The sequence below is a fragment of the Kwoniella dendrophila genome, chromosome 6, assembly GCF_036810415.1.
Source record: "Kwoniella dendrophila CBS 6074 chromosome 6, complete sequence".
Lineage (NCBI taxonomy): Eukaryota > Fungi > Basidiomycota > Tremellomycetes > Tremellales > Cryptococcaceae > Kwoniella > Kwoniella dendrophila.
This window is the reverse complement of record NC_089481.1, coordinates 1,252,102-1,264,234: the sequence shown is the minus strand read 5'-3', so window position 1 is coordinate 1,264,234 and position 12,133 is coordinate 1,252,102. Positions and strand designations below refer to the sequence as shown.

Sequence of the window (12,133 nt, the reverse complement as noted above, 5' to 3'; positions counted from 1 at the left end):
TCAACGATAAGCGGTCAAGTCTGCCCCCGCATAGGCAAAGGGCCTAGGCCGATTGAATGATCTCATCACGATCAACATCACAAAAATATCGTTGAAACCGCATGTCAATGACTTTCTGAGAATATGATCTTTGCAATTTGTGACTCTTAAACCTCATCCTGACTCACTAGCTCGCTATATATATAGAAATAGACGATATTAGATAGACAATATAGCAATCTCTCAGTCTATAAGCATCTTTCCTTTTGTATTCAAAATGGCGAGACGAAGATTACCAACACGACATTATCCTAAATCAAAATCACCTCCTTCCCAATTGAAAACAAGGTTGGATCTGTTGACCTATGCATTGTACGTGTCCTCGAGATTCCGTATTTAGACAATATAAGACTGATTATCGAATATAGTTCCCGACTACCTCCGAGACAACTGCCGTTTCTTGCTGCATATGCATATGCTATAATATATGCTGCTGACAGAGGATGGGTCAATAAAGCTAGTCTGGGTAAGGGGGGCGCTAATCTAGTTGGAGTCTTGAGTATGGGTAAGTGAAATCTCCAAGCATACTCTTTCAACTGTTTTCGTTCGAGTATTTCGCTAAATCACTTGTTTAGTTACCGGCTTATTGGTGTCTTATCGTTTTTCATCTGCTATAACAAAGTGGGATGAGGGAAGACAAGTTTGGGCAGCCGTTAGAATAACGATTCGCGACGGTATGCGAATGGTAAGTGCAGCAATACTGTTCCATAGAGGTATTAGTTCGATGATCGCTAAAAGTTCTTGCATTGTAGCTGTCAATACCTAATCATATCCCTTCTGCCGCAGGTGATAGCTCTCCAAACTCATCACCAATTGATATTGGCATTTCCGAAGCCGATGGGGATATCGATATTGCTGCTGCGACGGAAGAGTCGAAAACTGAAGATCGCATTTCGAAATCAGATAAAGGAAAACAAAAGGAGAACAAGGACCCTATAGCTGAACGAGTGGATGAGCTAGCTGGCTTGCTCGTTGGATTCGCTTTTGCCTTACAGTCAGTATAGTTGTCTGTTTGAGTTGATTTTTATGGGTTCAAGCTAAAATTCTCCGAAGGCATCATCTACATGGCACTCGTCCACTGCCCCAACCACCATTATGCGATCTTCTTCCTTCAGCTTATCTGGCATCGCTGAAGCGGACTGACGCTCGAGTCAGATTTGCTGAATCTCATGCTGGACCATCAGGATCAGGATCAAATTCTCATCCAGCTACAGGTACATCGACTCCGTCCGATGGAAATTCTGCCAGACCTAATCCGATTGATGATTTCCTGAGACCTGGATTAAGAAGAAGAGGTACAGGACCGCCGACTAAAGAAGAGAAAGCCTTGGCTAATGGGGAGGAAGAATGGGAATTATCAAATTTACGTGATAGAGCAGAAGAAGCTGTAACAAAATTAGCTGAAGCAGTTGCATTATCTGGTTTATCTGATGAAGGATCAGATTTGGAATTAAGACAACAGTTAAATCAATTGAATTTACCAAATAATAAGAATAACGAAAATTTAGAATATAATAGTAATTTATCTGATGTTGTAAAGGAAAATATGGTCTATAAAACAAATACAACGTCGACAACAAAACCGAAATCAAAATCTAATATACATATACCAAATCCACCAAATTTACCATTATCATTACTGAAGCTAATAGAGTCGTATATTATCGGGTTATCTCAAGTTGATGCAGACAAAGGTGGTTGGAATGAAGCGAAAAGAGAAAGAGGTTTAGGTTTGGTGAAAACCCTAAGTGGGAATTTAGGTGAAGCTGAAAGGCTTTCCTCAAGTAAGCCGATATCCGTTTCTAGGAGAGGAAGTTGTATCCGTTCCCAAGTATAGAAAAAGGAGAATGAATACATAAGAGTAAACACTGCGTAGCTAACAGTAACTTTATACTGTAGATCCCCCACCGTTGCCATTGACGTTGCATCTATCTCACCTGCTTATCGTATATCTAGCTGCACTACCATGCTCTTTACTATGTGTAGTGAATGGTTGGTCAGTTATACTTATAACGCTGATAGCGGGATGGTGTCTTCTAGGCTTAGAAGCGTTGATCGGGGAAGTGGGTGGTGTCTTTGGTAGCTCAGGTAGGTATTTCAATTTCGCGTCCTGCCAGCTCTAGGCAGACTATCGAAAGTTAAGAAGAATGCTTATCTTGACTATCGATTGTTATGACACCACAGAGAACCATCTACCGTTGCCGATGTTCACACAGCAGATACTTAATGAATCGTTGGATATATCGCCAAGCTTTCTAGCATACTACAGGGCTAGATTGGTCTCGAGATTGGGTGAGAATAGCGATAGTCAAGAAGAAATAGAGGAACTGGATAGGAAGAAAAGGAGGACTGAGGGTGAATGGATACCTTCCTTTGATTGAAGAAGTATTCGACAGATATCTGAAGTAAATGCAATGGGCGGCCTAGTGGCAATAAATGATTCATCGCCGGCGAGTTGACCCGAAAATAGGGGATGAACATTCGGATCATGTTCAAGACGCAACGATCCAATGGCATGGCACAGTTCCCATGGAACCTTTGATGTTCTGTACAGCTGTTGAATGTCAGCGATTTTTAGGATTATTGGGATGAATGGTAATCGCACCAGTGTGTGAAAAATAGTCGGGACATAAAATTTCATGCGAATTCGCCTCTTCAACAAGAACGGAGCGTTATCTTTACAACAAAGACTAGCCTGGCCACACCGTTGATGTTGACTCCTCAAAGGTGCTAGAAGCATTGGGAGTAATCAGGTGACCTATGGCATGCCATTCATATCGATAAAAAATCAATTTGTCTTAAAGATGATAGAGTATAAATAACTATTGACTGCCCCTTCTCAACCTAAACTTTTCCTCAACTCCAACTGTTTCTACGAGCTTCTGGCTAATACAACAGCCGATTGACTTATACATAATCTCAAGTCCAAGTCCACATCAATCCGCGTAATGCCTAACGTACAATCAATACGAGATCTCCATAATAGATTTGGGCCACTTGAACCATCTACATTTGTCCCTGATCTATCAATTGTAATTAACGCAAGACTGGAAGTTGATGGGTCAACTGGACGATTAGTATCTAGACTGTCCAGTTCCAGAGTAATCCCTTCTCGTACCAATTGTACTTACGCAAATTGTTTAGCCTCTGATGTTGATTCTGGTGCCTATAGAGCGTATAGGGCTGCTAATACCTATACACTCGATTTAGAATTATTAAATGCTTATTCAACAAACAAGCCCGAATCACAAATAACCGAAAGAGCTAAAAGGGAAAAACCAAATTTTTTAACTTCTTTACATGAACAATTATTGATTGGTACAGGAGTTCAAGTGACCAGAGTTCGAGCACCGAAACAAATGCAATATTGTCAAACTAAATTTGTCAATCAAAGACAACATAAAGTAGCTATATTAGGACCTTATTCTGAAGATTCTATTTTAAAAGATTATGAGGTACATCCTAGACGATTGTTCGATGAAACTTTTGAATCTTTAGATACAAGATATAAAGAATTTAGAATTTATCCGAATGTTCAAAATCCAAGAAACTATATAATTGATTTAAGATGGGGTGATTCAAGAAATCCAATTGATTTAAGAAATATCTTAAATCAAAATGCTATTGCATCATGTTATACCAAAAGTGCTAATATACAAGGAACTTTATCAAATTTACCAAGTTTAGTCGGTTCACCTGTACCTACCTTGAGATCAATATCTAGAACTCCAATCGAATCTGAAATGGGATTCAGACAAATTGATAATAACACTAGACTGACACCAGGTGTACCTACCGATATGTCAGGTCAACCTTTTGATATGGCTTCTCCAAGATATTAAATATTTAAAACTTATATCTCTTTTTTTTCGAGATTAGTCTCAAAAACGCATGATATATCGATTCTTTCTTGAATAGTTTTTTGAAATTTAAACTCATCGTATCGTATCGGTATCGAATGTTAAGTTCTACAGTATGCATGATTTTATTTCAATTAATCCTTTACTCTTCTACTCGGTGTTTGTATGTCACATCGATATGTACTACTGAGTTAGAGAAAATTAAGACTACTAGGGTATAATTTATTGGATGAAATTTCTACAATGTTGTTCAAAAGTTTTTAATTTCCAACCATCAATTTTAGGTTGATCTGATGGTCCCCAATTATCATCACCCCATTTAGCTCTAACAGCAGCTATAATTGCGAATCCACCTATAACTTGTAAATCTTTTTGATATTGATCTTCAGTATAATAAGTTATTTCTGGTTTAATTCCATTCTGAATATTAGTCCAAGCTTGAATGATTTCTTCACCTGATACGTTAAAATCATATAATTGAGTAATTTGATTAGCGATGGAAATAGGGTTTATAGTAAGTTGAGCTATGGCGTAACCTAAGAATGGAATTGATCTGATTGATGGGGAAGGAAGGGGAGGAAAGAAAAAAAAGACAAAAATTTGTCAGCATTCACCCATACATATGTATACGCTATATTATATTGTCAAATCCAAAGAAGAAAATGAGACCACACGAAGAAAAACAAAGACAAAACAATAAAAGAGTAAATTGGCTGAGAAGAAAACAAAATGGAGCAGTTAAGTACTATATTGAAAGATAACTCACGTAACTCTAATTTTATTCTTGAGCGAATTTCTAAACACTTGTACTGTATTACCTGGTAAATAAGTACCGGAAGCACTATAAATTTTATGTAATTCTCGTCAGCGATACTAAACGAAATGGTATGTCGAATATTATTGTATGTAAATGGTAATGATTAAAATAATGATAATAATGATGATTTATGATATAAAATAAATCATAATACAGTTTGTAAAATAATGATATATAATAACAGTATGAAACTCACGGATATTTATAAAAAAATTCATCTAAAACACCAACTCTAATTGAAGTTAAAGGAACTTTTTTACTTTTAGCATAATCAACAATATCTTCTTTAATTTTAATCATTTTTAATCCGGGTGCTTGTAATTCATCTTCAGTCCAATTTGTACCAAAATCAGAATGAATAAAAGTTTTTAATGATTTTGAATTTTCTAATGAATCAATTAAATGGATTTGAGCTCGGAATCCTGTTGTACCAACTGTTGATCTATCGTTTGAAAGGAAAAGAAACATAAAAATTAGAATAGTTTTTAGTGGAATAATTTAATATGTCGATCATCATACTATTACCATTATTAGTTACAAAAGACTTTACACTCACACAACAATATCCAAATTTTCGATAGCTTTTTTATTAATTTCTAAACCATTTTCATCTAATTTAATTATCCTCTTTTCAATATTTTCAGTTTCTGCAATTTTTGATAAATCACTTCCTTGTCTATGTAAAAGAATTAATTTAATTTTATTTTGTTTATTTAATTCAATTAAATTTGGTAAAACTGAACTACCAACTTTACCTGTAAATCCTAAGAAACCAACTTTACTTATAATTATTGATGATGATGATGATGACATCTTTGATTAGATAGAATATGTGAATGTTTATACTATTATTTAGTATGTTTTTTTTTTGGTTTTTGGGCTTCGAATCGTTTTACAAGATGAGTTGCAATTGAAAACGACTTGATATCTTTATATTACCTCTCTCTCTATATATATATATATATACAACATCCAGTTTGACTTCCACGTCAGATACTCTACTGTATAGATAGGACTATCATATCGTCATCAATACGGCAATCTATCAAAAGCATAAAATAGCCAAGAAGCGCCGAACTAAGATATCTCAATTTGAGTAGGAGCACCAACCTCATCGGTCATCGGTTTTCATGAGATTATCTATAAAAAGATTTGATTTAGGTTATCTGACTTGTTTTAAGCATACTTGACCGAAAGAAGAAACAGAGGGAAGAGAGGAAATAGCCCAAATAACAGGCACACCATATCGCATGTATATCCCTGAGTTACCTTGAAATGTACTAAGCCACTTTCTTGTAGCATATTTGTATCATATTGCCAAAATCATTCTTATTACAGTACTCGAGTACTATCATTCCGTTGGATACCAGATCCAAAATTTCGGTGCCGAAATGCAATTTATGATTGTAGATATCTAGACAGCTGAGATTCATTCCAAATAAACAGCTCGGTCTTCACTTGGATTCGTCTATTATTACATGCTAAGGTCGAGCTAATTGTTCTAAACATACTTTATCACACGTTCAACAAGGGAATCCATGTTGTCATCAATTATGCTGAAATGCGACAACGATTAAGTTCAAATAAAGTATGATGATATCATAACATATGTCATCTGAAATACATTTTTAACTTATTTATGTATTTAATCTATTTATATTACAATTTCATCGTAGTAGCACAATGTTTGCTTTTGCATGTTTTTCTATACGATAGCTTCTAATTGTTGAGCTAATTTCAATGCAGGTCCAACCATAGTTAACATTGGTGTACCTCTTTTGATACCTTTACCTTTCAATGCATCTATTGTTTTACTGTCTGTTTCTCCTAACATATCCTCATCACCATCGTTATTACTGTTTGCAGCGGAGTTCTGCTGTTGCTGTTGTTTATGATGTAAAGCAGCTAAAGCAATATCAGGTTTAGATGAATTTGGGAATGTAAAAGTTTGTGATGAAGGTGATAATTCCCATCCTCTAGATTTTGTAAATTCATTCAATTCTGATACTTCATTAGGTTTAAAGAATAATAACGATGTTGCTGATTTTAAAGGTAATGATGAATATGATGTTTCTATGGTTGATGCTATTTGACCTCTGCGAGAAAGGAATCAATGTAAATATCAGTTAAGCATGAACAGCGTTGGTTAAACAACCAGTCAATGGTATGATGATGTGTTTTATGAGGAGAATATGAATCACAAATAGCAGGATCTGATTCACTTACCTAACAGTACCCATTAATCGCTCAAGTAAGAAACCGAATTCTTCTCTTGGTACTCTATCTTTCGCTCTGTACACTTTATTGTATGCACCCTCCATTAACCATCTTTCCCTATTCGATTCCAGAATTTATTGAATCAGTTCATGTCTCAAATGAACTTTATGGTATGTAGAGGCATAAGGCTTGTTACTTACAGATCAACAGGTAGTTTCACGAAGACATCACTTAGTTGTTCAACTTTTAAAGTTTCCAATAAAGTATGAAATTCAGTTAATAAACCTTCAGATAATAAAGCTAATAGATGTAAACCTAAGGTAATTGGTCTATTTGGTGATTCCGATATGATACTATTCAAATTTGAATAAAAAGGTTGTAATGCAAAATTATACTGTGCGTATGATTTCAGGTTTCCTTGTCGTAATGCATGGAATGAACCGATTTCAAGAATTGATCCTATAATTATTGAAATTGTCAGTATCTAGATTATATCCATGGTCGATGTTATGTATTCTGAGTATAGTATTGATTAGATAAAGCCATACTCACTGGCTGTTTCCAAATCTTGTGGATTAGCAGTAGGAGGTGCGAAATATAATCCCGATTGAGCAAGTTCAAGCTACATGTAACGTCATCATGAGCTGTTATATCCAATTACTACTCTACATCAAGACAGCAGCTCACCTTGAGTTTGGCTAATTTCTTTGATACATCATCCCTTGATCCACCTGGAGCATCAAAAGCCTGTTGAAGCTCTGAAAGGGATTGTTGCAAGTCTACTGACATTGTATGAAGGTGGAGGGCGTTTGGAAGTGAGATTGAAGAAATGATGAGTAAAGGCTATGTGATGTTGTGAGGAGTGTAGTAGTGATGCAGTCTATGTGCTAAGCTTTGTTGTACCTCTACTTTCTAGCTTCGATTAGCTGGTTGATGTGGGTTATGTCGATATATGATTGATTCGCTTATAGAATGTAGAAAGTTGAACAAAAGTCACCTTGACAATAAAGAGATATAATGATATAATAGCAGCAACGACGCGTGTATGACGGTGTGTCTAGAGACTGTTAAGAGTGCCACATGACCTCCACTTTGAAATGCCCACTCATATTTCCGATATACATACATAGTAGTATCTAGATAACCCCCTCTCTTGATCATAGTTCACTCGCTCATCGTTATTACATACAGCAAGTTGAACAAAGAATTATCTACTATAGTTCCTTGATAATCTCTCATTTTCTACTTTCATATACACAATATCATAAAAGACTTATATATATCTAGCATTGCATATCTCTCAGTTATCAGTATCTTATACGCTTCACGCTTTCTCACTGTAACGAAAACAACCATCTTTCCTTGCATTACAACGGCTATTAAACAATTAATAATTAATTGACATTAGAAACGGTTAATCACCTAATATCTTAAACGGAACATCAAATCAAATACTTAGAAATACATAATCTAGTTTGATAATATCTCATTTGCGTAAGTCTATACGTTTGCTAGATTGCAAAACGACACAACGATGCAACGATACATGCAGATACTAACTTTTAACCCATTTTCAGATCAATCATCATGTCTTCATCAACCCAAACCAACGGCCATGCCGATACTACCATTCCTGCTTCAACCCCTACCTCTGCTGGCTCAGCTCAACAATCCAAAATCCAACCAAATGACGTTGGATGGCAATTCGTTCCTCAATACTAGTAAGTGGTGGAACTATCTTTACATCATCAACCATCCTATCTACGAATATCTCTTATGATCCTAAGATAGAACCAAGAAATGCTTAACTCATGGAACCATGGGAGCAAGTACTAATATTATAACTTTTGAACTCAATAGCAATTTTGTCAACAAACAACCTCACAGACTCCACTGCTTCTATAACAAACGATCCACATTTATTCACGGAGAGGAAGGCGAGGAATCCCAAATTGCTCTTGGTCAACAAGTAAGTAGACTATGTAACAATCTAGAAAGCTGAGGATCACCTCATCTTGAGACGGTGCTAACGGTGTTTATAGGAAATTCACGATCGAATCACTGCCATCGGTTACGAAGAATGTAAAGTATATATCCACTCTATCGACTCTCAATCATCTGCCAACGGCGGTATAATTATCCTTGTTATTGGTGAAATGTCAAACAAACATCAACCATGGCGAAAATTCACTCAAACCTTCTTCCTTGCCGAACAACCTAACGGTTACTTTGTCTTAAACGACATTTTCCGATATCTCAAAGAAGACGTTGATGAAGAGGAAATCGAAGAAGAACAGCCTGTTGCTATTGCTCCTTCTGCAGAAGAAAATCAAGCTCCTGCCGCTCCACCAGCTGAAGAAAAGATTGAGACCAAACCAGCTGAACAAGTAACTCAAGAACCCGCTAAAGCCCCAGAACCAGAACCAGAACCTGTTTCAGCTCCCGCAGAAGTCAAACAAGATGATGTACCAGAAGAAGCTGTTATTGCATCAGTACCAGATAAAGATATTGCTCCTTCAGAACCTGCCCCAGCTGTTGAGGAACCAGTCACATCTGCTCCTCCAGCCGAAGAAACACCTGCTCCAACACCCGCTCCTGCCGCCGCCGCCAAACCTGCTGCTTCCCCTGCTCCTGCACCAAAAGCTCCATCCCCTGCTCCTCCAGCCGCTGCTCCTGCCCCACCTGCTCAACCAGCCGCTCCACCTAAACCAAAAACTTGGGCCTCTTTAGCTGCTTCAGGTGGAAAAGCTTGGGGTGCTGTCGCTTCAAGTCAACCCGCTGCTTCGACCCCAGCTCCAGCTGCTGCCCCTAAAAAAGAAGAGACTGCTGCTGCCCCAGCTGCTTCTGGCTCTGCTGACCAAAAATCAACCACCTCTCATATTAGAGTCAACAACCCTCACTGTTTTGTAAAAGTAAGTCTATTTCTCATTCGCGACTATCTCATCGCTATCTTTCTATTCTGTACTGATGATCAATAATTATATTAGCTTCCAAACTGGTCAGCCGATAATCAAAGTGGAGAGACAATGTCTGAAGCAGATTTAAGTAAAGTAGCATCAAGATTTGGAGAAGTCAAAAAAGTAGAAATCGTTAAGCAAAAAGCATGTGCATTCGTCGAATTTGTTAAAGTTGAATCTGCTAGAAAAGCTATCATTGCTTCTTTACCTGCTGCTCAAGGTGGTGAAGATGGAGTTAAAATTGAAGGTGGTAATATTAAATTTGAAACTAGAAAAGAAAAAGATGAAAGAAGAATTAATCAAAATCAAAATAACCAACAAGGACAACAACAAAGACAACAAGGTCAAAATCAAAATCAAAATCAAAATAGACAAGGTCAACAAGGTGGTCAACAAAGACAAGTAAATGGCGGTCAAGGTGGTAATGCCAATAGAGGTGGTAGAGGTCCAAGAGGTGGTAGAGGTGGTCAAACTCATCAAGGTGATAGAAACCAACAAAAACAATAATTAATCGAAAAAATAACTAGAAAAAATAACACGTTTGATTCTTTTATTGGAGTTATTGTGAAACATCGCATATTCGTTTATTCACCTTGCATCTCTTTTTTTGATATTCCAACAACTTTCTTTCCATATCACTTTCACGTTGTTTATAATTTTGTGAATCCTATTATTTTCATCATTTTACCCTCTTAATCGTTTTATACCTTATCATCATCGTTTCATTGTCAAGGTTGTTTATTTTGCATATTAGGGAGAGAGGAAAAGAGACGTGATTTCATACTATTTTTGGAATGGTTGAAAAGCGGAGGTCGATCATGAGGTATAAAAATTTCATAATATTTGTATATAAGGGAGAAGAAGAAGAAAGTTTATTTGTATAAAAAACAGAATGCAAATAATGATAAATCAATCCCTCTCCGCCGTTTTGCATTCTTATCGATATATATACTATACCACAATGAGTCAATTTGCTTGACATCTGTACATAAGCTCAACGTTTAATTCGATGCTACCATAATAGTGAAAAGGCTTGTAAGTAGGATTAGCTGTTGAACTTATGTCAAGCAACGCCGACTTGTAGCACCTCATACGCTGTACGATGAGATTGAAAAGGGATCGAGCGATTGACCTCATGCTGTCTTTTGGCTTATTCGGATTGGATGTAGCGTATATCTCTTATGAGTACGATCAACTGGAGAAATACTTAGTTGACACCTCATGCTACGAACAATACTCCATTCCGTATAACTTCAGATCATTGTAACGCTTACATGAACACTTAATATGGATTGGAAAGTATCATTTTGATCAAATTGCATTGAGTTACTCAACCTTTAAAAAACTCATGAAAGCAAGTCTATCACATCATCATTAATTCAAGTTCCCGTGTTGAGGTTCACCAATTTTTAAAAGTTGAAATAATGTTGTAACCTTTTTAGCTCCACACTAATAAATATAAGTTTTATCGGTCTACGGTATTCATTTAGTGACGTCTATCAGGTTCAAGGAACGCTTCATTTCGTTGGATTTTAAGAACCTGAGTTGAGGTATCTTTTTGGCTGGATGTAGCAGCAGAAGGAGCTCTTTCGCAAGCACATGAGGTATCAGAAACCACATTTACTGTGAAAATGCGTCATATTCTCTAAGCTTACTACTATACTCACTCGTAAAAGAAGGATTCTAGAATTTGAACTTAAAACCCTTTTACCCGGAAATAAAGGCAAAAACCGATCAAGCTTTTTTGATCTTCACTATCTTGTCTTTCTTTGCATTAAACGCGTGCAGCAGCGGAGTATACCGATATGATATGAATTTAACAATTTAAAGTGTAATAAGGGAAGAATATTAATTTCTTACGAGTATTTCACCTTTTGGGACTTGGTACCTTTTTTTGGATCATTTTACCCGGACACCTCATCACGGTTCATCTTTTATGTACTAAATTTCACCAAAAGATATCCTGAATTCTGTGAGGAAGACGATTGATGGAAACTGATAAGGTAGGTGATAGGTGATGAGGAATGAAATGATGAAATGATGGTATGATGAACATGACATAGAAGCACTATAGAGCAGTATTGAACAACATAATTTACTATCTCATCGATTCTGACTTATAATACCTACATACCTTTTGGGTTTTACTTTTCAATCAAGACGCGTAAGAGGAATTCAACATTACAAATCTTGTATTATTGGAAAAGACGATCATTGCGTATAATTTATAGCGTGTCCATCAT

The 12,133-nt window shown here is 36.5% G+C and overlaps 5 protein-coding genes across 5 annotated transcripts; 3 read left to right on the top strand and 2 right to left on the bottom strand.

Moving 5' to 3' along the window:
- Nucleotides 1-256: 256 nt before the first annotated feature.
- On the top strand, nucleotides 257-2,420 carry L201_005023 (uncharacterized protein; the record flags this gene model as incomplete). Its single annotated transcript, XM_066220756.1, has 7 exons — nucleotides 257-351; nucleotides 408-544; nucleotides 615-724; nucleotides 792-1,033; nucleotides 1,093-1,823; nucleotides 1,939-2,127; nucleotides 2,224-2,420. 7 exons carry the CDS (start codon nucleotides 257-259, stop codon nucleotides 2,418-2,420), a joined length of 1,701 nt encoding a protein of 566 aa, XP_066076853.1.
- A 567-nt stretch (nucleotides 2,421-2,987) lies between these two features.
- L201_005022 (uncharacterized protein) lies at nucleotides 2,988-3,881 on the top strand (the record flags this gene model as incomplete). The annotated part of the gene is made up of 1 exon (XM_066220755.1): nucleotides 2,988-3,881. The coding sequence occupies one exon, from the start codon at nucleotides 2,988-2,990 to the stop codon at nucleotides 3,879-3,881; it is 894 nt and encodes a 297-aa protein (XP_066076852.1).
- Nucleotides 3,882-4,121: 240 nt separating this feature from the next.
- L201_005021 (uncharacterized protein) lies at nucleotides 4,122-5,529 on the bottom strand (the record flags this gene model as incomplete). Its single annotated transcript, XM_066220754.1, has 4 exons — nucleotides 4,122-4,452; nucleotides 4,666-4,740; nucleotides 4,913-5,158; nucleotides 5,273-5,529. 4 exons carry the CDS (start codon nucleotides 5,527-5,529, stop codon nucleotides 4,122-4,124), a joined length of 909 nt encoding a protein of 302 aa, XP_066076851.1.
- An 892-nt stretch (nucleotides 5,530-6,421) lies between these two features.
- On the bottom strand, nucleotides 6,422-7,722 carry L201_005020 (uncharacterized protein; the record flags this gene model as incomplete). Its single annotated transcript, XM_066220753.1, has 5 exons — nucleotides 6,422-6,812; nucleotides 6,943-7,050; nucleotides 7,134-7,392; nucleotides 7,486-7,555; nucleotides 7,621-7,722. 5 exons carry the CDS (start codon nucleotides 7,720-7,722, stop codon nucleotides 6,422-6,424), a joined length of 930 nt encoding a protein of 309 aa, XP_066076850.1.
- Nucleotides 7,723-8,520: 798 nt separating this feature from the next.
- Nucleotides 8,521-10,397, top strand: L201_005019 (uncharacterized protein; the record flags this gene model as incomplete). Its single annotated transcript, XM_066220752.1, has 4 exons — nucleotides 8,521-8,654; nucleotides 8,794-8,902; nucleotides 8,976-9,845; nucleotides 9,921-10,397. The coding sequence occupies 4 exons, from the start codon at nucleotides 8,521-8,523 to the stop codon at nucleotides 10,395-10,397; spliced, it is 1,590 nt and encodes a 529-aa protein (XP_066076849.1).
- Nucleotides 10,398-12,133: the final 1,736 nt, after the last annotated feature.